The sequence below is a fragment of the Apteryx rowi genome, unplaced genomic scaffold (genome assembly GCF_003343035.1).
Source record: "Apteryx rowi isolate R43461 unplaced genomic scaffold, aptRow1 scaffold_20, whole genome shotgun sequence".
Classification (NCBI taxonomy): domain Eukaryota; kingdom Metazoa; phylum Chordata; class Aves; order Apterygiformes; family Apterygidae; genus Apteryx; species Apteryx rowi.
The window spans coordinates 2,445,974-2,469,745 of NW_020448308.1; the positions used below are offsets into that span (position 1 = coordinate 2,445,974).

At 50.1% G+C, this 23,772-nt stretch overlaps 1 protein-coding gene across 1 annotated transcript; it reads left to right on the top strand.

Annotated features, from left to right (window-relative positions):
• The first annotated feature begins 721 nt into the window (after positions 1-721).
• Positions 722-20,425, top strand: LAT2 (linker for activation of T cells family member 2). Its single transcript, XM_026063709.1, has 13 exons — positions 722-1,227; positions 5,947-6,053; positions 6,496-6,535; positions 8,346-8,389; positions 9,372-9,432; positions 10,044-10,087; positions 10,729-10,770; positions 11,977-12,007; positions 12,196-12,251; positions 15,017-15,082; positions 15,945-16,013; positions 16,901-16,973; positions 19,540-20,425. Exons 2-13 carry the CDS (start codon positions 5,966-5,968, stop codon positions 19,556-19,558), a joined length of 633 nt encoding a protein of 210 aa, XP_025919494.1. The 5' UTR covers positions 722-1,227; positions 5,947-5,965; the 3' UTR covers positions 19,559-20,425.
• The last annotated feature ends 3,347 nt before the right edge of the window (positions 20,426-23,772 follow it).

Sequence of the window (23,772 nt, forward strand, 5' to 3'; positions counted from 1 at the left end):
ATATATTTGCATATGCACAAACATTGGTTAACTCTGTTAACAGAGTGACGTTTCCTCTGAAAGCTTGATAGCAAAGTTCTCAGTTGCAAATGTTGTGAATAATTGTCTTTTTTAATTGTTTTTAGGATAGAAAAATGCCACCTACCTGATGAGAGAGATGGATGCAGCTGACTGGTCAAGCTGTTGTGATAGCTTGAGAATGCCCCAACTATATTAAATATAACAAAAATCTGTTCCCTTTACTGAATAATTTACGGGGCTGTATGTAAGAGAGGTGTGGTGGACTCTTCCTTGCTTAATGAGCAGCAGCATGAAATGTCTTTTTCTCCGCAGCTCTGAACCGTGTGCGTAGCTGTCCCTTCCACTCTGATAGCTATAAACACGTGGGACTGTTGTATGCATGTGCAGACGTTTCCTATTCCTAGAGCAGGATACAGCTCTCATGTGCCACATTAGGGCTTTAAGCCAGTAAATAAATCCACCGTTATTCATAAAGCCTTGCTATTCTATTCAAATGCAAAGGAAAATTCAGGAGCCACTTTTTAAGAGCACAGTGAAATTGTGTCTGGTATCTGCAAAAAATCAGTGCTGAAGCACAGGCGATGTTTTTGTGCTTACAGCTCCGGACAGTAACGGATCTTGGTTCAGCTCCAGACTCTGCCGTTAGCAGCGGTGACCTCAGGTTGGTGGCTGCGTCTTTGAGTCTTTCTCTTCCTCTGTAGAAACAAAGAAAGTGCTTCCTTTTTTCTTTATCTGCTCGGAGGGGTTTCAGGCAGCATCTGCTGCTCCCCGCGTGCACACCCAGCACTTGGTGCAAAGTGAACTCCTGCTGAGGCCGTTTGCTGAAAGGAAACTCGTTGCTGGCGTTGGTCTTTGCAGGGACCCCAGCCAAACCTCGAAACTCCGGGGCCGCTTGGCGACAGGCTCTGGCGCTGGGCAGCCTTCCCCGCGGTCGCCGGCTCTTCCTCTCCCCCCGGCAGCTAAAGCGCAACGCTGCTGCAAGAGGCTGCTGGGGCGCCCTGGTGTCGGCGCTGGCGGCCGGCCCCTCGTCAGCCAGCGAGGGGCTGACCAGGCGAGCGGCGGATGTTGGGGACGGTGATTCAGATGGTGACAGGAAACCAGAACTGGTTTACGATCCCCCAGAGGAACCGGCTCCGGCATTGGTGGCTGCGGCCGTGAGCTGAGCGAGGAGATGGGGCAGCCGGGCGAGAGCAGCTGATGCTGCAGGTAAGAGGGGCACCGGAGGGGATGGGGAGAGGAAGGCGTCCGAGGGGGACGGGGTCACCGTGCATCTTTGGGCAGCAGGCAGGTCGGCCCGCTGATTTTGCTGGGCTTCCAGGGACTAGGCTGGAGCTCAGCAACCCTTTCGCAGAGGGCTTGGGGTCATCCCTGCAAAAGCCTTCTGCAAAACAATGCGGCTGGATGGTGCTTCTCTTAGCTACTGCTGGGGATGAAGAAGACCATCACCTGCCAAGCTCCAAGGTATGAAATGACCCAAATATACCTTCTCTGCAGCATTTTATGCCTGTTTGGAACCTGCGATGAAAGCCACTGCCATCTAGATTGCACTTTTAATGACTTTTTTTTACATCTCCCCACCCAATCTGCTGATTAGATAATGGCGCTTTTTTAATTTTATTTTTTATTTTATTACAATTTTTCTACATTTACATCCCCTAAAATATTCTGGAAGTTTTGGGGTCCCCATACAACAGACAGTCTGTGAGGAGCTGCCCTCATCTCAAAACTGGTCTTCTGGGAGCGCCGCAGCCTCCGCGTTTCCCCCTCCAAGGCCCAGTCCTAAGAGAGCGAACTTCTCCTTACACCTGCCTGGTTTGCCCCCAGTTTCAGGCTTGATTAGCATCCTGTGTATGAATGCATCTACTTTACTGCATGTGAGTGCTTGAAATCCTTAATCCTGGATGGAATAAGGTGCATTGTATCTGCATTGCTTTTCCCTTTGCTCAACATTCAGTATAACATGGCCTGTGAGGTAGAAACTCTAGCAAAACTGGTGATAACTACGGGATAATCTTGTGTGATTTTGGTTCATTTTCACTGCCCTGGACTAAATATGATGTTTATATATGTATGCATTGTCTATATCTGCAATTCCTAATGTGGAGTCTGCCCCAGACTTGGCAGCGATGGCGAAATACGCTGCATGGCTCTGATACTGCCTGAAACAAGGGAAGTTAAGGACAATTTTAAGATATTTCCATGAATTATTTCCTCTTGTTGACATGCATATTATGATTAGGATTTTGCATTGTATTCTCCAGCTAGGTTTTTGAAGCGTTTTACAAATTGATGGTCTATGAGAAAGCTTTGATTTATGAACTCCAATTTTCTCTCTTGTCCTGTGTGCGGCTGGAATGCACCTACTGCTCCCCTGGCATAAAGTAGAGTATACTGTACTTGAATATCTGTATAAAAACAGACCTTATCTATACTATTGCAGCTTTCCTAAGAAAATTTACACTGGCATAAGATCTGGTAGGAAAAGGGACTTGCAGAGCTCTGGAAAGGAGCCCTTCTGAAGGTTCAAAACTGGTCATTGAAGTGGTTCCAACCACAGGAGCTTCCTTTGCTCTGACACTTTAATTTCTAAACTGATTAGACTTTCTGTGGAAATCTGTGCAACGTGGACAAGCAAAAAGTAGTGTTTCTTTTCTTAGAAATGTTAGAGGCACTGAGTCAAGCTGAATATTGCATCAGTTCAATAAGTCCCTATGCTAAATTTTGTACAGTGAGCTTTTAATAAACTCTCCCGTTATGTTTCATTCCAGTGACTCATCCAATCAGTCTGAATTAGTTTTAATTTATTGCAAATGAGTGCAGGCCATGAAAACGGCTTTCTAAAGGGGAGAGGGGAAGATGGTTTTATATTTGCCTCTTGGACATTTTTACTAGTAGGTTTAAAACCTGACCTAAAATAGCAATTTCAGTCTTTATCTTGCAGTGTAAACTTGCAGGGCGGGCTTGACATCTGCAAGACTTCATTAGGATGACTTCGCTAGAAATGGTCTTGCAGAAAAATGGCCGTTATCACAGATGGCCACACCAACACATTCTTCACCCTTTTAGATTTTCAGCAACAAATTTAAGTAAATCTCAAGTATATATTTTTTTTAAGTACTTAAGTTTTTAAAGTAAGTTTTTGCCCTTTTTCCTACTGTTGGAAAGCTGTTCCAGAATTTCCACCCCTGTGGTGATTAGAAATTTTATTTCTAGCCTGTGCATATCAATATTCAGTTTATAGCCACTCATTTTTATGCCAGTGTGTCCTTTAAATTTAAATAGCTCTTGTCACTTTGGTACTTCTCTCTCAGATACAGGGATAAAGCACGTTAAAGTACTCTCACGCTCCACTTCAGTAGACTTAAACCCAAGACCTTTCAGTCTCCACTCGTAAAATAGACGCTCCATTCCCTTGACTTTTATAGTGCGCCCTTTTACTGGGGACTATCTGGAATCTCACTGTCAGATTAAACCCTTAATTTAGGACTAGAAACCTTCCACAAGAGCAGCCTGGATGAAAGGACCTAGCACGTATAGCCTGGATGATCTTTTGCAAGTTCTCTAGTTCTTCCCATTACAAAGAAAATCTCTCCTTTTGCTTTCTAAAAATATTTGAGGGCATGGAAAAAACCACCCTGTGTTTGGAGAAATATCCCGTTGGCAAAGGCAGGCTTTCCCCCACCAGGAGTGATTTCGCGTTACAGGAACGTCTGCTTTATCCAGCCTGCAGCCGGCTACGGGACGTCCCGTTCCCGGGGCTGCCGGGGCCGTGCTCGCTCTCGTTGGCGCGAGCCCGCCGGGGAAATGCATGAGCCGTCGCCGGCATCGGCTTCCTCGTGCCGGGAGAAACCTCAGCTGGTGCAACAAGAAGAAAAAAAAAAAGCTTTGAAAAAAGGAGAACAGAGACGTTTATAAACAGCGCAGGCTATTTCGACACTCTCTGAATTGCACTCTTGAAGATCTGAAACTACGTAGAAGCTGTTTTTTCCTCTGTTTGATTTCGGTGTCGGGAAAGCCAGCCCCGTCAGGAAGGTGTTTACCCTGTACGCCCGTCTCCGGGCCTCGGACCTCGTGGCCGAGGTGTCCAGCAGGGCCTGAAGCCCGTCTCCTCTGCCGGGGGCGCGTTCAGCCCCCTGAATACCTTCCGTGCGCGCGGCCAGCAGCACGTGTCCCGGCTCCGTCGACAGCTCCCGGGCGGCTGCACATGTGCCGCCTCCGCTGCCCGGGGCGAGCCGGCACCGCATGGTCCCGTGGCGTCCCCGACCCCGGTGATGTGTGAGCAGGGAGAGGTTTGGGATAGAGTGTGATCTTTGGTTTCTAATCCCTCTGAGCTAAGGTTTTCGATTTTTATTTGGGAAATGAAACCTGCTTTTCCCTTAGGGAGGCGCTTGTAGCACGACGTGGCCTTATCACGCGTCCGAGGTGAGCTCCTCGGAGCGAGGCGAGCTCCTCGGAGCGACAGTGAGCCCTGGAGCCTCACGAGATGTTTTCAGTACTGCGGCGGTGAAATGTTTCATGCCTCGGGGGAGGAGGTTTTGTAGTGAAAACGTACTTTCAGGGGCTCGCGCGCGGGCTGGACGCGAGTGACGCCCTTCAGCCTGGCGTTGCGCTCGCGCCGCCAAGCCGGAGGCGCCGGATGAGGCGGGAGAGGGCCGGGCCCTGTGCGGCAGCCCTGGCGCTGATCCCATTCGGGTTTCCGCAGACGGGGGGGCCCCGGGCTCTGCCGGCTACGTGACCGGCGCCCCCAGAAACGCGGCCTTTCCTTGGCGGCGGAACAAGAACCCCAAACCGGCAGCAGCGGTACGGAGCTTCGTGGAGTGGATTTTGGCCGCTGGCGCCGGGCCGGCGCCCCTCGGTCGCCTCCTGCGGACCCTCGGAGGGGATCCGCAGCTCGCGGCTCCCAGGCCGGCGCGGGGCTGAGGTAAAATCGGGTGAGGAAACGCGCTGTTCTGGCCGAGCTTCCCCTTTTTTAAAAAATCTGGGCTGCGGCCGAGGCGGCACGTCAGTCACGGCACCGTTGGGGACTTTGCGGTGCCGACGGCTCGCTCGGGCGCTGTGAGAGGGCGCCGGCGACCTCCGAGAGGCCGGCAGCAGCCCCTGCGCGCGTGCGAGCGAGCAGCGAGGGTGGTCTCCAAGCGCCATTGCCACCGTCCCGGGCTTAAAGCAGCTTTGGGGAGTCGGATGGTGTCGATGCTCCTCTAGAGGAGGCCGATGCTGAAGCTCGTGGGGTCCGGCCGCTCCTTGGAGCTCCCTTGCTGCCGGCCGCGGGAGGAAAACGCTTTGTCCGAGCGATTGTCCCATGCGGAAAGGGGGATACGTGCCTCTTCCCGTGCCCTCGCCGTCCGGAGACGGGGCAGCAGCCGGGACGGTGCACCCCTGGAAAAAGCTGCCCACCGGTCGGGGCAGTGACGTTCTGGTCTTTGGCAGCTCGTAGCATCTCTGTTGCTAGGGGCCAGAGGTGAAAATTAGGAAAAACATCCGTAGGTGAAGAAAATGGGGCCTTGGGAAATGGCTGAAGTCCTGGCAGCCCGGGTTTTCTGCGACATTTATAGCGCGCTCTGTGTTTTAAAGGAAGACGAGCCAGCAGGTTCGTGCTGCTTGTCCAGGACCGCTTGCTGCAGCCTGCAGCCGGGTCTGTCGCGGAAAGGAGGCAAAGCGTCCGAGCCAGCTCGGAGCGGAAACAAGTGTTGGGAATTTAGCATTTAGAGTAATTACAAGCTAAATGTGCTGCAGGGAACTAGCTGGAGCGCCTGGTACGAATCTTCCCAGCTTTGAGTGCTTCGAAGCACATCAGCTGTGCCTCCCTTCCTGCCGCCTCTCCCCGATATTGAGGAATTATCTGCTGGAAATGACGGCAGCGCGGCTGGGGGGCGGCGGATGGGGCCGGGGGGCTCAGGGGTTTCCCTCTCGGCGGCTGTGTTTCAGGCTGGACGCCGGCCGGGCCATGGCGCAGGCGGAGGTGCTGTGGGCGGCCGCCTGGCTGATGCTGCTGGGGGCCGCCGTGGGCGTCTGCGTGAGGTGCCAGCTCTCCGGTAAGGCGCCCGCTCGCGCTGGGCGAGGGCCGGGGGCAGGCGGGGGGCCCCGCGCGCCGCTCCGCGAAGACGGGGAGTTTCCCCAGGGTCGAGGGGTGGCCGGGAAGCGTCCAGCTCCGGGGAGGCTTCTCAGCTGGGGCTGCAGTGATTTAACCAGAAGCAGCTCCCGTCTGACCCCTGTGTCGCCCCAGGGGGTCCCAGCAGGGGTGTGGGCACCTCTGAAGCCAAGTCTGGCACTTGTGACCCTGCTCCGGCAAGGCTGCATGGCCATTTCCGTGGGTGTTCGGGTCAAAAACCCATCACAAGTGCTGCTCTCTGCCCCCGCTCTTCCCGCGCTGCCGGCCGGAGAGCTGCTGTGACCGTGTTGTACTGGTCTGTCCCTCTCTGGTCTTTAACTCCAGAGTCGCCCTTTTCTAAGAGTTTTTTTTTAATTTTCTTTCAGCTACTAAGCGAGAAAAGCAGCAGAGCGGACGGAGGAGTCAGTAAGTTGCCTTTCACAACCACACTTCTCCAAAACCGGCTCGCCCAGGGCTGTTATCCCGGCCAGAGCCAGGCGAAGGCCGCTCACAGGTCCACGCGCTCCCGACATCTGCCAGCCAGGCACATCCTAGCTGAAACAGGGAACAGCCATCTGGAGGTTTTTTTTTTTTTTTTAAATCCCAGCATCTTGTGCTGCAGGTGTGAAGGAAAACACACCCTAGATGTAGAATAGACCAGAGACTCTGATAAAGTGGTAATGCCTTTAAAAAGAGTAATCCGAAAGGAGACTGGAGCTCTGAAACTGAGGCCTGTGAGTCACTAATTAGGTTGAAAAAGCTCTGGAAAAGAGGAAGGGCAAATTCTTATCTTGTGCCATCGCATACCAAGGTAAGGTAGAGAGGCTCATAACTTCGCAAACAAAATCCTGCGTTCGGCTGGTGCTAGTTAGAACATGTGCCGGAGTCAACCACCAAGCCTGCAGCACGAGCAGCTAAGGAAATATCATTGTACACACGCACACACATACAGCCCCCCTTATTTCCTTCAGTAACAGACAAACCGCAGCTAATATGATATAAAGAAAAAAGAAAAGGTGGCTTTTAACCTTTGACAATGGAGCTAATGTGGTGCAGAAGGGCTCTGCAAAGGCCTCTGTAGGGCCGGCGGTGTTTGCTTCGGCCCCGCTCGACAGCGAATGCGCGGAGGGCTGCGGGGTGGTCTGCTGCACGCTGATGGAAAAGCCAGCCCAGGCTCCGTCCCCCTGCGGGCTACCACCAAAACGTCTTGACTTGTCGAAGTTTATATCTGGGTTAGGTCGTTCCACTTCAGGCTCATCATATTGTGCGCTCTTTTCCTAGATAAGTTTTGTTTTAGTGTCAGCTTTGTGCAAGCAACGTGATCTAGCTATATGTGTTTGCAGACTTCGCAGTTAAGTCCTTTGACTGACGCCTCACCTCCCCACCAGCCCTACGCCGTCAGCACCAGCCTGAGAAAGAGCAGTGACCAGAATAAAGGGGGAAAAGAACAGAGACACTTCCAAGGTCCCAAAATTAGATCTAACAAGTGCTTATATCCAGCCGCAGTTGAACAGAAGCCGAATCCCGTTGTGCTCTGGAGAGCAGCTCTCGTGTGCTAACTAAAGAGTAAAAAGGATTATTGATGGTGTATATTATTTCACATTAATATTAAGGGATCCTGGGAGCAGAAGGGATAACAGCTGAGGTGAGGCAGTAGGGTTTGAAGCCATTTCAAAGGTTAACACCCAGCTTTTTCTGGGTGAAAATGGGATGCTGGCCTTCCAAGACAACTGAGTTACACCCCAAGTTCAGGAAGTACTTGAATTTGCTTCTGGGCCCTATGAATTTGCCTTTGGTAATTTTGGAAGTGAGCCACCAGTCTGTGGGCACTTTAATTTACATACAGCTTAATTGGTGCATAAAGTGTCAGAGTAGGAATTAACCCTAACAAATGAAATGATGTTTTCCTCATCCCCGGTCCTTCCCTTAGCTGATGTAGGCTGCTCTGCCAACGATCCATATGTTAAAGGGCAGAAGAGGAGGCCAAAGCGAGACTGAAAAGGAGAAGACCTCTATGCATCACCTCAGGCAATACAGCAAGGAAAAGAGCAGGGAAGCTGCTCCCAGTTTGTTCAGGTCCTTGCATGACACGCTGAGCGATACTAAGCTCAGCTCAGCGCTGTGCTTCCATCTGCTTACCAAAGAGGGAGTCTCCTGCATCTATTTTCCTTGCTGTATGCCCCCAAATCCAGCTGGCCTTGTTCCTCTCTTTTTTTCTTTTTTTTTTTTTTTTCAGGCTTGAAAACCAGCAGAGGTTTGAGGTGATTCGATCCCGTTCCAGTGAGTATGACGGCCGTGTGCCCCTCGAGGCGTGCGGGTGACGCCGGCGTTGCTGCCTAAGGGCCCCTTGGCAGGCTGCGGCGCGCCGGTGCGCCTCTCTTTTCGTGTCAGAAGCCTGCAGTGCACAGAATGGCAAATATTGCTCTAAAAATAAAAAGGTGACCTCAAAACCAGGCTGTCCAACGGCACAAGACTGAGGTTTTCAAAGCAGCCTTAGATCCTGCTGGGGATGTGAATTCCTAATGCTAAAAAAATTACCTTTGCATTGAAAACAAGTCACCAAACCGGTGTCATTGAAACGTGGCAGCTTATTAACTTGGGCTGTTCAAAACCCTCTGCTCGCACTGTGAAAACGGCAGTGTGGGACGAACCTGAATTGATAAGTGTGACTCATTTATCATCGCCCTCTTACTGTTTCCTGCCGCAAATTTGGTTACACGCTGACCTTTAATTTTTATCCTGAAGCAAGCTGCTAACGGGGTGGGTGGCAAATGTCACCATCTCCAGTCCAGCCGTGCGGGACCGCTGCCTTCCCGCTGCCTCCGCAGCGGCGCCCGACGGGGCCGAGCCCCGTGCCCGCCCGCGGGGCTTTGCTTCAGCTCCCCCGAGGGAGGACGGCAGCTACAACCAAAGCTCGTGCACTAGTGGCGCATCTGTAATTTTAAGGGAAGGGTGTTGAAGCATAGAAGAGGCCACCAAATGAAGCAAGTTTGGGGCAGATTAGGAAATAAGATAGCAATTAGGACTGTAGCTTCCTCTGATGTGTGTTTGCTAGCTCTGCTGTCCTTATAGATGCAATCTTTTTTTCTATTTGCTTCCTGTCTTGGCCCATCGTACACTTTTGAGGATTTATTTAGAAGCTATTTCACTGTGCCCTAGATAAATGCTTGCCAGTACCTGGAAATCGTGTAGGTTTGATGCTCAATGTTCACTTCAAAACATCTGCTGCTGCTGTAATCCTAACATCTGGTTTTGTTCTTAGCGCTAGCTACAACGAGAAGGCTAGAACAAACTAAGGAACCAGAAAACTTGCCAGTGACAAGGTAGGTAGAAGAGCAAAACAAAACCTAGCTAGAGAGCCAAGGTTGGGTGAAGTTTACCCAAAATATGGGTATGTTCAGGATTTGGGATTGGGTTCTGAGTCCTATAGATCTGGCTTGGGCTATACTGAATTTATTGCCAGTCCATAGTGGTTTTAGTCTTTTTCTGGATTTTCTTCAGTCTAACTGAATTCTACTGATTCTAACTATTTAAATCAGAAGCAAGGAAATGAGCTGTCACTGTACACAACAGGCACATGAAAAAGGAACTGGTGTTCTTTGCTTATAACCAGTTTGACATGAGAAATCTCGTTCTCCCCCTTATTAAAACCCCAGGAAATACATGGCAAAAATAACCCTGCTGCAATATCCAGGCATAGTTATTCCCATCTTGGGGTTTTGTACAAAACTCTTCAGGTCCCACTGCTTGGTGTGTTATAAACTCTCAGGGAGCTCCATGGAGCAGCCTCCTTGCTGAGTCATTGCTGTAGTTTGTAATATCTGAGACAGTTTGATCAGACTTGGGCTTTTAGCTCCCTTTTGCTGCGAGTCCAAGCTATGAGCAGATGCACAGCAGCATCTGCAGAAGCATGTAGCACATTTCTCTCTTTCAGGAAAACCAATGAGGAACTCAGTACCGCACGTCGTATTGGAAGTGGTAAGTATTTCTGCCAAGATGGCCATCTATTTAAAGCTCTATCAGTCTACACAGGACCGGGGGAAGCACCTAATGCAAAATTCAGAAATGGGAACATTGCAAATCTCTGCTCATTTATGCTGCAGACAGCTGGGAGCTCCCAGCAGCTTTGGGAAAACAGAGCCTCTGAGAGGATGTTCGTTTGCTACCAGCACCCAAATCCTGGGCAGGGCATGGTGGGAAGTTATCTTGGAAACAAGCTGGATGATGATAAAATTAATTTCTGTTATTAGCACCTGCCCGTTATACTTGTGGCTGATCTACCCAGGGGCTCTGGGGGCAGCTGATAAGAACTAGCCATGATTTGACCTTAAAATCCAGTGGTTGTCCCCCTAGCCCTGAGCCACGTGCACAGGGCTGGCTCGCCTGTGGTCCGTGCCGGGGTGGCCATGGCCCGCCTGACCCCCGGCTCTGCCACGCGTGAGTTAGGCAGCGAGCGCTTGACCACCCAGCAGCCTGCTGCTCTGAGCTTGGTAGCTTGGGCAGGTCCATGGAAGCGAAGAGCTGCGTGGAGGAAGAGCTGCTAAGGTCAGAACGTTTGGTGGCTCCATCATCTAACTCGTCCCAGGGCTTCTGTAATGTAAACCTGTGCCTTCTTCCAGGCAGCAGGGCTGAATCCAGGTACCACCAGAACTTCCTGAAAGGTAAATGCTGCAACCGTGCAACGGGGATGAGTATTGAGGGGCCGAAGCGCTGGGAGGAGCCGCTGCTGCTGAAGCCAGGAGAAGTCCCTCCTGCGCGGGCAGGGAGCAGGGCTGGCTGTCAGGGAACACCTGGCAGGGAGCGCGGCGTGGAGGGTCTGGTGCTACCCCGTAAATCCTGGGTCTGTGCATGGCCGGTGTTGCCCCACTGCAGCAAGGATCAGAGAAGAGAGGCAGAGTTCAGCCCTGCTGTCCGCTGCCTCCTCGCCCTTGCTGCAACCCTTCTCCTGCCCCAGAGCAGGGCCATGCTCTTCTCCCACCCTTTCCCCATGGGGCACCCACATCCTTTGAGGCAGGAGAGTCTCTGCTTGGGGTCCCTGGCACCCAGGACCCCTCACACGAGGGACTTTGCAAAAGTAATGAGCTTCCCCAGGGGTAGGAAGGGAGCAGGGAGGCAGCGTCTCCTTCCTGTGGACCCTTCTTTTACGGCTTGGGCATCTCAGAGGGCAGTTCTGGTCGAGGTCCTCGGCAGCGAGGCTCAGTGGGGGACGCTCATCTCGGGGAGCTGATGAAATCTTCTCCGTTTCCTGTTTGTTAAGATCCCCAGGGTCGTGCACTGAGCCGTCCTCTGCCATAATAACGCCGTTTGGCGCCTGTGCCTGGCTCCTTCCTCCGGGGGCTGCTGCTGTCAGTGCTGAAACGCGCAGTGCGTTGGGCAGCGGGAGGAGGAAGACCCTTGTGCTTTGCTGCGGGGCACGGATCCAGTGCGGCTGAACGCTTCGCTCCTGCCGCTGAGTGCAGCTAGAGCTTTGGTTTTGATCCGTTTGGGGTCACCAGAGAGGCCAGGCCCGGCAGGGTGGGGATGCCAGGCCGTGCTCGTCCTTCCCAAACCGGGGAAGGATGTTCCTGATCTCCGTATCAGTGGCCAGGATCTATCTGTGGGAAGCAGCGAGTCCTGGTTTTCTCCGGGCCAGTGACAGCGCTGGGAGCTGCTGCCTGTGGCCGCGCTCGGCTCCCGCGCTTGACCCCACCAGCAAAACCACTCGGCTCTGCCGGCGGATGGGCTTTGGGGCCCTGCCGGGGATTTCTGGCTGCTGGGGACATCTGCTGCTGCCGCAGCTGCAGCGTTTGCCCGGCTCTGTTTTGTGGCTGGGGGTTGAAGTTATGCAATGTTACCGTGTCCTAACGGCAAACCGTTTGTCCTTGCAGAAGACTGCCTGCAAGGGGATGCCACCTACGTGTAAGTCGCTTGTTCTCCAGCCCCCGCGCCCCAAGGACGACTAGGGGGGCAGAAAGTGGCTGCCACGTGCCCCCAGAGGGGGGCAAGGGGAGCCGAGACATGAGTGTCGCGGCCATGAGCGGGGCGCGCTGTTGGGCCCACGGCGGCCCCCGTGCAGACAGAGCTAACGGAGGTATTTCTTTTCGCAGTGACCCCATATCCTTCGATTACTACAACTGCGTGAAGTTCCTCACGCCACCGAACGGTAAGGTGGTGATGCGGGCAAGCCTGGCTTCTCCTGCAGCAGCCGGCCTGGCCGGTCAGGCTGTCCTGTGGACTCTGGGGTGCCTGCAACGTTTTCCTTTTCTAGATCTGTGCTTTATTACCGCGTGGCCTGCAGCAAGCATGAGTCAAAAAGGCGCTTTAGTTAAGGAAGGTAGCTGTGTCTCTGGGCATTAGGGGCGAAGAACTGCCATAAACTGGGGGGAGAAATGCAAGCGCCCTGGAAAAGCCAGGACATATCTCAGGGCAATGTTCATGCACCATCTGCCAGCAGCGGCTGTGCTCAGGGCTCAGCGAGAGCAGGGCCATGGGTGCCCACTGGGGTCTGCACAGGGGATCCCACCACGGACCTGGCACTGCTGGCCCAGGACATCCGCAACTCCCTTGGGGTCGTAGCTGCCAAGGCCACCAACACAGAAGCAATGGGCGCAAAAGCAGTGAGGGATTTGTGGTGCAAACCCACACGCTCTCGCACGGTCACATCCTGCTCTGCTCTTAGTGTGCCAAAAGGACAGTGACAGAAAGAGGTGCTAAAGCTACAGCAAAGTGGTATGAGATAGCATGGGGGACCATCTTAGGAGACAGTATCCTTGTGTTTCTTTTAGTTCTTTATTTAACAGTGAAAGTCTGGGGCAGCAGGTTGCACCTTGCTGCGTGGTGGAAGTGTGTGGTGCAGGCTGGGGCAACGGCCGGCACTGTGGGTGGGTTCAGAAAGGGATCAGGGAGTTCAGCGAGCATCAGTCCATCAGCTGGTTTCAAACATGACAGTCCAAATGCCGTCCCTGGCTTGGGAAGCTGCTGATTGCAAGAAACTCTTTATTCTCACTCCGTTTCTAATTGTCATCCCGGGCATCTGCTAACGGCCATCGCTGCGACAGTGCAGTGGGTCAGCGGGGCCGTTTGCCTGTTCCTGCCAGCTGTGGTTGATGTGAGCAGGGGTTACAGACCTGCGGGGTCCTGCATGGACACTCGGGAATGGTGCGTCCTCTTCCAAGAGCTTTTCACCCAAGCGAGGCCTTCAAATATTTTGTGTTCCTGGTTTACGAGACTAGTAAATGAAGATGTTCTTGTATCCTTTAGCAATTTGGATGCTTTTGTAGCAGCTGCGGAAGTAACTATAGGTGGTGTCAGTGTGTGGTCAGTACAGCGCCGGTGCGGGCAGTGCGCTCGGCTGACTCACACCCCTCCTGACTGGTGTGTTTTTGGGAAGCCGAACCCTCATCACGCTGCGCTGACTGTCTCCCTGCGCTGTCGCTGGAATGAGCCGAGGCCGTGAGCTCGGTGTGTCTGCCCGCTGGTGCTCGGCCGGCTTTGGAGGAAAGTGGAAGTAGGCTGGGCAGCAGCAGCTGCGTTTACCCCGTCTGCAAAACCTTTCCAGCTTAGGCGCCGTGACCACATTAACTGTTGGGACTTCGGTTGCGTTTTCGGCATCCGTGGATGTAAGTTTTGAGGTAGCAACACGTTGGCAGTTAGTCACGTGGTTTAACTGCCCAAGAGAGCTGAAATAACCAGCAGCATACCAAAGCGCTTGGTTTTTTTCCTTCTTCTTTTAAATAGACATTGGCTCCAAACGCTATTAGGTTTGTGTCTTTAGGAGCACCACGCTGCCGGGGATTTAGGAGGGTGGCAGATGTCTCTGTGTGGCAGTGCCAGCTCCAGCAGCCCTTGCACTGGTGGCGCCGGGGTCTGCTGGGAGCCCTGTCCTCGCTGCTGCAGGCACCGCGCACGCATGCAGTGCGAGACAGTGCCCAAGCCCCGGCGGTTCGGATAGACAGGGCAGGAACGGCATAGCAGGGACACGAGGAGGGGGGTTGCAGTGCCGTTAGCGTGGTGACTTCTCCTCACCGCTTTGGTGGAGCGTTTGTTTGAAGGGCAGAGCTGAGAGGACCCGGGGTGGTGTGGGGATGGAGCGGAGCTGGAAGGGCAGCGGATCCAGTTTCCCTTTGCAGGAGAGCCGTGTCATCAGATGCCTCATTCAAAAGCTGGCAGCTCTTTTGTGTGTACTGTGTGGTCGCGGGTGTAACTCGGACCAGAACCTGGCCTTGCAGAGGGGGGCTTCGCTCTGGGTGAGGAATCAGGGGGTGGTTTGTGTGGTTGAGTGTCATGGGCAAAGCGCCAGCATGCAACTCAGAGGCAGGATCAAGTCTCCGCTCTGCCTCATACTTCCCATGCAACCTTGGGCAAGTCTCTTTGCATCTCCATATCTCAGTTCCTCCTCAGAAACTGAGAATAAGCCCAAGAAAACACCACAGTCATCAGCTTAGCACCCACCAGGAAGGAAAGCCCTACCCTGACTGCTAAGCTGGACTTCATGCCTGGAGATTTACCACTTTCTAGAGCCAGGTCTCCTCCTGCTTACCTTCGGAGCTGCTTTAGGGCTAGTAACTCTGCTTATTTTTTATTCCCATTTGTAAGAAAAGACCCTTTATTCTCAGGAACTCCTAGCTTGGCTTCTAGGTCTCAGATCACTCAGAAAATACTGTGCAAACCAAGGCTTAGCCAGCTGTCAGTGGAGTCAGCGATATCATTTCAGTGGTGCAGAGTTTGCCCAGTTTGGCTATGCTAGAGATGCCCTAGCCGTAGTTCAGCACAGCCTGTCATGAAGACCTAACACTTTTTTAGCTAATGTGTGTGTTTTGTTGTGATAAGTAGCCCTTTCCTATAGGCAGGTGATACCAAAGCCCTGCAGGCACTTCCTATATCACCTACACTTCTTAAGTCCTTTTCCTTCTTTCTTCTTTCTGCCAGAAAAAGAGGAGGAATCCTCTTCCTATCAAAATGTCATTGTTGGAGCATCTCACAGCTCAGATCTGGGTAAGTGTGTTGCTGCCATGATTCATATGTGTTGTACAAGGGTGTCTAGAAGTCCAGACATGGACCAAGACCTGCTCAGTTAAAAGAAAAATTACTCCTTCACAGAGACAGACCCAGCTCTTTCCATGAGCCCCATGCTGGGAAATCCTGTATGCAGGTGACTGGCACAGTAAGAGGCACAAGTGGAACAAACCAGGCCTGGAACGTTTGCTCTTTCTGTAGGAAAATACACAGTAATGAGACCTTATCAGCTGTCAGTTTCTCTGAGCCGATCCCTTTGACTTGGAGATCTCTAGAGCAATCTAGGAGCTTTGATCTCTGCATTGTGTCTCTAGTCCTTTCAGTGTTGTTAGAGCCAAGATTTACTGTAGTTTCAGGCCTCAACTGATTTCTCATCACTTCCTGAGAAGGCTGCAGCCAGTGAGCCACTGGAGCATGGTGTTGGACCATAGTCCCTGCTTAAGGTCCTCGAACTTCTGTCCTGGGATGTTGCTATTAAAACAGGAAGTCAGTTTGGTTTCCTTCGGTGAATTAACACAATGTTTTCTGCACTGATAAACCCTGCACCTGCCCCTGAATAGTTTTGTATGGAGTGATTAGAGGAGGCAGGAGTAGCAGGAGCCACTCTGACCCCTATCCAAGCCTGCAAAAACCAAGGCACGTGGTCAGGACTGGAAAATAGATGAGGCAGCATCAGGAGACCTGCAGCAGGACAGCTGCAGCCTGGACAGCCACAGCCATGCGCCTGGCTGGAAACTCAGTCACGTGTCCATCACTGGGTGAGATGGTAGGAGGGGGTTTCACAGAGCCCCATTTTTAGTCCACTTGCTGTTTAGCATCATTCTGTCCAAACTTTTCTTAGTCACAGATGACACAGGAGACTATGAGAACAGCACGACGATACACATATGGAAACTCAAGCAAGTGGAAGGTATGTTCTCAGTAGCTATTTACTATTTATGGACAGGGCTCATGGGTACGGTGTCTGTTGTGCTAGACCAGTATAGATCATCATGATGATGCAGACATCACCCCTGTCCTGAGATGTTTTTTCCCCAGTCATCCACGATAAACATTTAAGGCCATGTGCAAATTGCTACATGCACTTCCAGTTGAACTTTGGCATCTACTCTGATGGGGACCTGGTGTTTCTGGTACTTCCCAGTGACTAGGCCTGAGATCTGACCGCAAGCTGCTACAGAAGAATGTCACTGTTCACATCTTATATCCTCTTAAATTTTGAAGGATCCCTGATGCAGATTCAGCCTTGTTCTGTAATCCCCTAAGACAAAGAAATGTACAACGTATATTCAGCGCCACCAGTGTCAATACTGTGAATATCCTGCAGTAATTAATGGTATTATTTCTTAAGATAACCTTTAAACAACAGAGTTTAATCTAACAGGGAGCTTCCTGTGAAGCGTATGGGCTAGCCTGGCCTGGGAGATGCTGGTGAATGCATATGTGTATATTTAAGAGTTTTCTGTGTCTGGTGTGGAAGCTGCCTAAGCAAAATGATTCTTGTTATCCTGTCTGTGCACTCTCTGCGTACTCTAAGTCCATGTTTTTGGCTCTGAAAAACTCTGTCCAAAGTATCTGCTTGCAGAACGTTTGCAAATTTGTTAAGACCATTTTGAAGCCTCTTCAAGGAAACCTTGACACTGTGATATGGGGTTTCTTAGCCCAGACACAGAAACGTGTTGACACTGAAGGCTAAAAATATTGGCAGGATTCACTGTATGCATATTGTGTGTATGTGTGTTTAGATCAACCCACTTATTGACCAGTACTTTCTTGTATTAACAACTCTGAATATAGAAAGCCAGGATGATGAGCCAGATTATGTTAACACGGACCCTGCATCAGGCCTTGCACCTCTGTCAAAGCAAAGGTAACAAGAGACCAAATGTCTGATGTGTTTACGTAGGGGTGGGAGGATTGTTTGTATTCCTAGCAACGACTGGTACTCACAGCGAGCAGAGCATTTGCGGTGCTTTGCAGCTCTGCTGCTGGGTATCGCTCACCAGCCATGTCGGTCTTTAGCAGCCGATGGGGCCGTGCGGGGGGTGAGGCCCGTTCCCCAAGCACCCCCCAGCCTGCTCTCTGCCGTGCTACCTCTTTGGCTGGTGCCAAGCCACATAACGCAGACTGGGGAGACAAATTTGTCCAGGTCGATGTCCCAGCCCTGCCCTTCTCCAATACACAGGGATTCAGAAGTGCTTTAGAGCAACTTCGGGCAGCCCTGTGACCAACAGAGCCTTGTGCTGCGATGTGCTACAGATAAGAACCCCCCAAACCCCTCTGGTTTGTGCAGCTCGGAGGCAGAGCACCGTAAGGGCTCCCTGGGCTCAGCTGAGCACTGGCTGCTCTGGTGAAACTGCATATCCTGCCCTGTTCCCCGTATCCTGCTGCCTTAGCAGCAGCAACCTGATGTTGATGATACAGAATTACTCCAGGCAGTTAAAAACAAAACCTGCTGCAGAAAGATCTCATGGCACTAAATGAGTGGGTGATAAAATGCAGTGTCAGTAAACGCATGGTAAAGCACAGAAGAAAAACAACCCCAGATATACCATACACAGCAATAGGTTCTGCACCAGCTATTACGGCTCAGAAAGAGCTCTTGGAGTCTTTGTGGATAGTTCTCAGCAAACATCTGCTGAGCTCTCAGCAGTGATGATTGAAAAAGCTGACAAATGTATGTTAGAAAGGAAGAGGAAAATACCCCACCACTGTGCTCATGTATAAATCTGTGGTGTCCCCACATCCTCGTTAGTGTGTGTAGTGTTCGCCACCCTGCTCCGGACTGGCTGAGGACTCCAGCTGTGAGATGTACTGGGGCAGTATCACCCTGTTTTTCTTGGTTTTACTTTCTGAGCACCTGCAGAGGCCCAGTGTGATTGTCCTTACCACAAGCGCTGATGGCTCCAGTTACAGGAATTTACAAGCACCAAACTGTGAGCACCTGTGGTGAGCAGACACCACCCGATGAGATCTTTCTGAAGCCACGCAAAATATTTAAGAATTGTCCCAACCATCCAAAGCACAGTCACACTAGCCTACATGTTTCAGTGTTTGCTTTGAACTTTAGCGTTCTGTCCCTGGCAGCATTAACTCTTACTCGCGAAGAATTTGCTAGAGGGGAAGCTGCAACAGAGAGAGGTCATATGTTTTGGTCAAGGACTTGAGCATATGTTACCACTCGTGGCATGTAAGTCACTTCCCAATGCCACACGCGCGTGGTCTGGCCGAGCACACTCTGCCCAGGGAGGGGAACAGCTGCCTGGGCAGCAAATACAGCTCAGGGTGCTAACGGCTCCTCCCTGAGCAAGCGGGAAGTGGGAACCAGCCCCAGAAACGTTGTCCCTGCCGCAGCAGTACTGCACTGCTAGGTGTCTCTCTTTGCTTTAGCTGGAGCAAGCGAAAATAATATTGTAAAAATGGACTGTTTCAGATAGGGTTGTAGAGCAGAACCCTTTTGGAAGGTGTCTGGGGAATTGCCAGGCATTCTGTTAGTTAAATATCTGGAGAGAAGGAAGCCGGATTCTCCATGAAAATATGAAAAGTGCCACAGGGTGGCTTTTATAAGCAATTCTGCATTTATTTCTCTTCCACAGAGAAATTTCAAGGATGAGGGGGTTATGTCTCTACGTTAGTCACAGCATGGTCATTCAGCTTCTTGATCTGATAACGGCTGCGTAGTGCTGAGCACTCCGGGCTGCTCTGTTTGCTGTTGGTAACACAGACAGTGCCTGCCTCGTTTGGAGGTTTGGGGAGAAGAGAGCAACAATCGGAACTGATAGATGCCCAAAATGTTTAGCAAAGCTACTGCGGTGGCCCTCCCGACTTTCTGGAGAGCAAATATTGAAGCAGCATGGGACTACCACCAACGTACCCCCAGATGTGATAAATGCCGCTGGGCAGGTAGAAGAGGGAGGACTAGCTGTCCTGTGAAGTGCTGGTGGTACAGATTTTCTGGGAAAACCTCCAGTTGTAAACTCTAGCAGCATGCTATTGTGGCAATATCTATAAATAGCTTATGGCAGCTCTGCAAATAAATTAAATTTGCCAACTCACTTTTTGCTGTTATAATGATACCTCCATTAAAGTTTTTGCTAGCACAGTAATGCTGTGAACCACCCCCCCACCCCCATCCAACGAGCAAATGCCAACACAAGCTTTCAGTGCAAAGGACTGGGCTTACGTGGAAGCTCTCCACCAAGGGAGGACGGATTCTTAAATGGGCTCCTGGCATCTCGGACTCTTTGCACTGCTCGGGGATATTCATCAGGCAACGTGGCTGGGGTGTCTGCTTAGATCTTAAAATTTTATAGTGCTTCAGAAATGTACCTCACTACCAACCACTGGAAAGAAAATGTAACAGGCAGTGGAGTTAAGGTGAAAGTGGGTATAAAAGTCAGCAGACTCACTATTTTTTTTCCTCCTTTTATTTCAAGTACATCCCGGAAAATCTAAAGAAGTCTTTTGCCAAGCTGTAAGAGCATCCCCAGCGAACATGTACATAAAGGGGAATCTTCAATCCTGCAGTGAAATCTTTTCTCCAGACCATGCCCAAGATCATTTAGAAGGGATGCAGCTGAAGGGAAGGAATGCTCTGCTTGAAGTTCCGCAAAACTCCAACTGCAAACACGTAACTGCAGAAAGCACTCTGCCCAGCAGTGAATTCTGGCTGATCAGCGCAGCAGTTACCAGAGGCCAGCCCAGAGCTCGTTATCCTGTCTCATTTCCCTGCGCATCCACTCGACGGAGGATGGCTAGTCTGTGCAAGGTTTTCTCCTGTCGAGCATGAAATGACTCTCCAAATTGCTGAGCAGTAATGCGGTCAACTACTTAATTTGTCAGCTGAGTCATGCAAGGTGGTATTAAAACAGAAGGATTATGGTTCTGATTTAGTTCCTATGCTCTCCTACAGAAGCTGTTTCCAACAAAAGTGGAACCTGCAAGGAAGAGGTCAGTTTTACAACAGCAGTGGTTTTCTGGAGCTAAATAAGACACCAAATGTTCACAAAAGCTAAGGACTAAAGAGGATTAAATCCCTGCTTTATCCACAGCTAGTAATTCACAGTATTTATCTATGGCAGTTCTCCTTGTGCTTCGGTATCTGTTTTATAGCAATACAAAGACACTGTAACAACAGAGAAGGTACGATTCATTACTGTCAGCCTCAGAAATTGCACCAGTCTTTCAGAATTGCTCTAGGAACATCAGACCTGGAACTTAACCCTTGTCTCTTGACCCCTGATGCACCGATTTGTCACTGTTGTGCCACTTATTTATTAAAAGTGAAAAGCCTCCAAAGAAAATCCAGTGTTTTATTACAGTTTGATATGATGCATATGTTGTCTTTTTGACTGGATGAGACAGACTGAGATGGGAGCCTGTGTAGCAGTGATGTAGAATGGCGTGCAGGGTCCTATTTGGAGAAAAAAAAAAGCTCCTTTAAAGCCTTGTTTTTCAAAATTGCTTCAGAAAGCTCCTGCGCTTCGAGAAGGGACATGGCTTGCCCTGCAAATCCCCATTATTGGTAAGAACGAGCAGAGGAGATGCGGAGGTAAGGGCGAGCGAGCGCTGGAGTGGGAGAAGGGGACGTCAGGTGCTTCCTGCTACAAATGACTTGGCTGTATTTTTAGCAGAATTAATGAGACCACAGGTGGCCATTGCCTGTGTATCTGTATTTGAAATAGCAAGCTGTTCGATGTGTGACTTGGGAGGAGGTTTACTTGTAGCTCCTACAGATGCATTTATTTGTGCTTCCACGGGATTTTTTACAACAGAGAAAAGGCAGTGCGTTTCCAGGGCTGTATGTATGCAGTCAGCTAACAGCCTGGCTTTCTGCTCACCCCAGCCCCTGCTGGTTCAGCTTCTAAGGCCACATATTCTTGTTTTCTGATGTTTCAGTGCTGTGCAAAAAGTTTGCACAAACATGCTGACCATAGAGAGGAGGAAAACATCTGCTTCCCGGTGATCCTGGAGCAGACACAGTGACACCCACAGCCTGTGCTTGCTCTGTGCAGGCTGACATAAATGCATGGAGATGACAAGGACATCTTTGTTACTGAAACACTGCACAGGGCCCACACACAGCCACGAAATTTTCATCCTTGGTGACTAATTAAACACCTGAAGAAGCACTCAATTTTCATTAAATGCTGCAGACTGTGTATTTTTCAAGATCTGTAGTCACTGGAGGCAAATGGTGACTTCCATCTTCAGTGATGTGCAGTGATGTTGTACCTGCTTGTGATTCTGATCTCATAACCGGAGGGAGCCGTTAAATGCTTAGGATAAGATTAACAGCTGTAAAAGATCCTTGGCGCACAGTAATATATACAGTTAATCACTACTAAAGAACTCCCAACAAGTCCTAGCCTTTAGGTAAGTGTACAGCCAAAACACTAAAATACAAGATTTACTGCTGGCTGTGCTACGCAGGGAGGTGGATTAAACCAACCAACTCTTCCTGATGCAAGGTGCTTCCATTGCCAAAATCTGAATGGAAAGTTGTGGAGTCTAAGGAGGCTGAGCAGTTTGTAGTCACAGATTATAGTCCCTGTTTCACCGAGAGTCTGGGCAGCTCCATTTTTCAGCACCCCAGAACAATTGGCTTTGGAGCAGGGTAAATCCTTTCCTAGTTTGTAAAGCTCTGGAAGTACTTTGCAGCCAGTGATCTCACTGTGTTGGAAGATAACCAGGGACTGTTACAGGAAGTTTCATCAAAGTTGTTATAATCCTGTTCTGAAACCTTTAAGGTTTTTTTTTCACAATTGGTGAGTACGTAAGTGTAAATATGTTCACTGACAGGCTGTCCTTTTAGGATTTATTTTTAGGTGTGCAAGGATTTTTGGTGCTAGACCAGAACTGCCAGATCCTGTGTTGTCTGGCAATAATTCAAAGAGAAATGACACCTCTCTTGGGTACATACATCTTTTTCCTTACTCGTATTAAGTAGGCAGCCAAATTGCACTTCCTGTTTTCAGTTTAAAAGATGCTTTAGAAGGGTAGTTTTGGCACTGCTGATACGGCTATCGCAAATGGAGCGGGGGAACCTTAGCTAACTACCGGAAAGCAGTAGCTCTGAGCACACAGCGACTGTGAGAAGTCACGTTTGGTAGAACAGGCTGTGCTGATGGCCTCGCAGCCCGAGTGCCATTCCTTTTCCCAGGAATAGCGAGGGCGACTGGGTCCTGTACAACACTGTAGAGGAGTAGCACAGAAGAGAACCAGCTCCGGTCTGGAGCTGAAAAGCAGCTACTGAATACAGTCAAGAAGAAAAACATTTAAACCAGGTAGGAACTGTGATTCTCCACGTTTCTTCCTCTTCTGCTGGCACCAAGAGAGCAAGCTACACAACGCAGAGGTAGGAACATCCAGTGCAGGTAAGGAACAGTGCAGCCTTATGAATCCTACTAATATGTTGTTTGATATTTTGTGAAACTGCAGCTGTAACACCTCTTCCTTCTCTGTTTAACAGTGAAAATACTAAACCAGAACACAAAGGCAGAGCGGGCTGGCTGGAATGTACAGCCAAAGGAAAATTAGCCTCCTCTTTAAAGGTACCTTATTGAAGCTTCGGGGGAGAAGAGCTGTGCTGCTCTGTCTGTAGAGGACTCAGCGGCTTAAGCCCCTTACTACTAAATTATTAAATCACATAGTTTAACAGTGTTTGTGCTAGTAGTGACAATTTACTGGCTGGGAATGAAAAGGTAAGTTTGATTAAAATTTAGTGAAAGAAGAAAGTACTTTGAGTATCGCATGCATTATTCTTAGAGCTGTTTCCTTACTCCATTCAGGAGCAAGCTCAAATGTGTCTGTGCCTTAGCTGTCAATTAATTTGCTTTCCTGCACTCTGAATTAAAAAGGATTGTCTTAAGGCTCTGTCAGATGAGCTTCAGGAAGTCTTGACAGGGCAATTTAAGATGTCATTACCCCTGCAGCTGAGTCAGAAGAAAGGAGGGTGTACCCCGTCGTTGCTTCAGTGCAAGGGCCAGCCTTTTAGACTGAAGGTGACGTATGCTGCCAGTGAAGATCGATTTGGCACTGAAGCAGCTGTGATGTGTGCAACTGGATGCTCCGGGTGGCAATCTTCAACAAAAGGGGCAGGGTGAATGGCAGACAGCAGTAACTTATACCTCCAGCAAAATTTGACTGCTATAGTCAGAATATACTTAATTATATTTAGAAGGCTCTGCTTGGAGACATGTATCTCAGACCTAATGTGGGGGTGGTCTAATTCAATTTATATTTGCTTTCACTCTGCATTTCACACTTTATCGCTCTTCTATGCCTACAAGTGTTTTCCAGAACTGAACAGCTGCAGCTTTTTGGTAAGCTGAAACTATAGCTAAAAAGATATTACCTAACCTGGACGAATAAGAACAGAAGAGGGTATTCAAATGCAGAGCATCCCAGAACTTGATACATTTTTTTTTTTTAAGATTCTAAATAGAATATCCAAAATAAATGGCTGGCACCATGCAAGCTTTCAAGAAACGTGTAATACTTCTAGATATCCTCGGTGAAAATTTTGTACTTACGGCCCATAAACAGCACCCAGTTGCAGCACCCTACCTCCTTCGTAACTTCATTAAATGAGAGCCTTTTTTTGCTCACAAGAGTATTTCCTTCTCGGTCTCAGTAAGACCAGCACTAATGATTGGTTGTGATATATA

Bases quoted from the DNA above. Each gene is read 5' to 3' on its own strand.
- LAT2 (XM_026063709.1), top strand. From the start codon at position 5,966: ATGGCGCAGGCGGAGGTGCTGTGGGCGGCCGCCTGGCTGATGCTGCTG. The intron at 6,536-8,345 runs GTAAGTTGCCTT...TTTTTTTTTCAG, and splicing joins CAGAGCGGACGGAGGAGTCA to GCTTGAAAACCAGCAGAGGT. The intron at 12,252-15,016 runs GTAAGGTGGTGA...TCTTTCTGCCAG, and splicing joins GTTCCTCACGCCACCGAACG to AAAAAGAGGAGGAATCCTCT.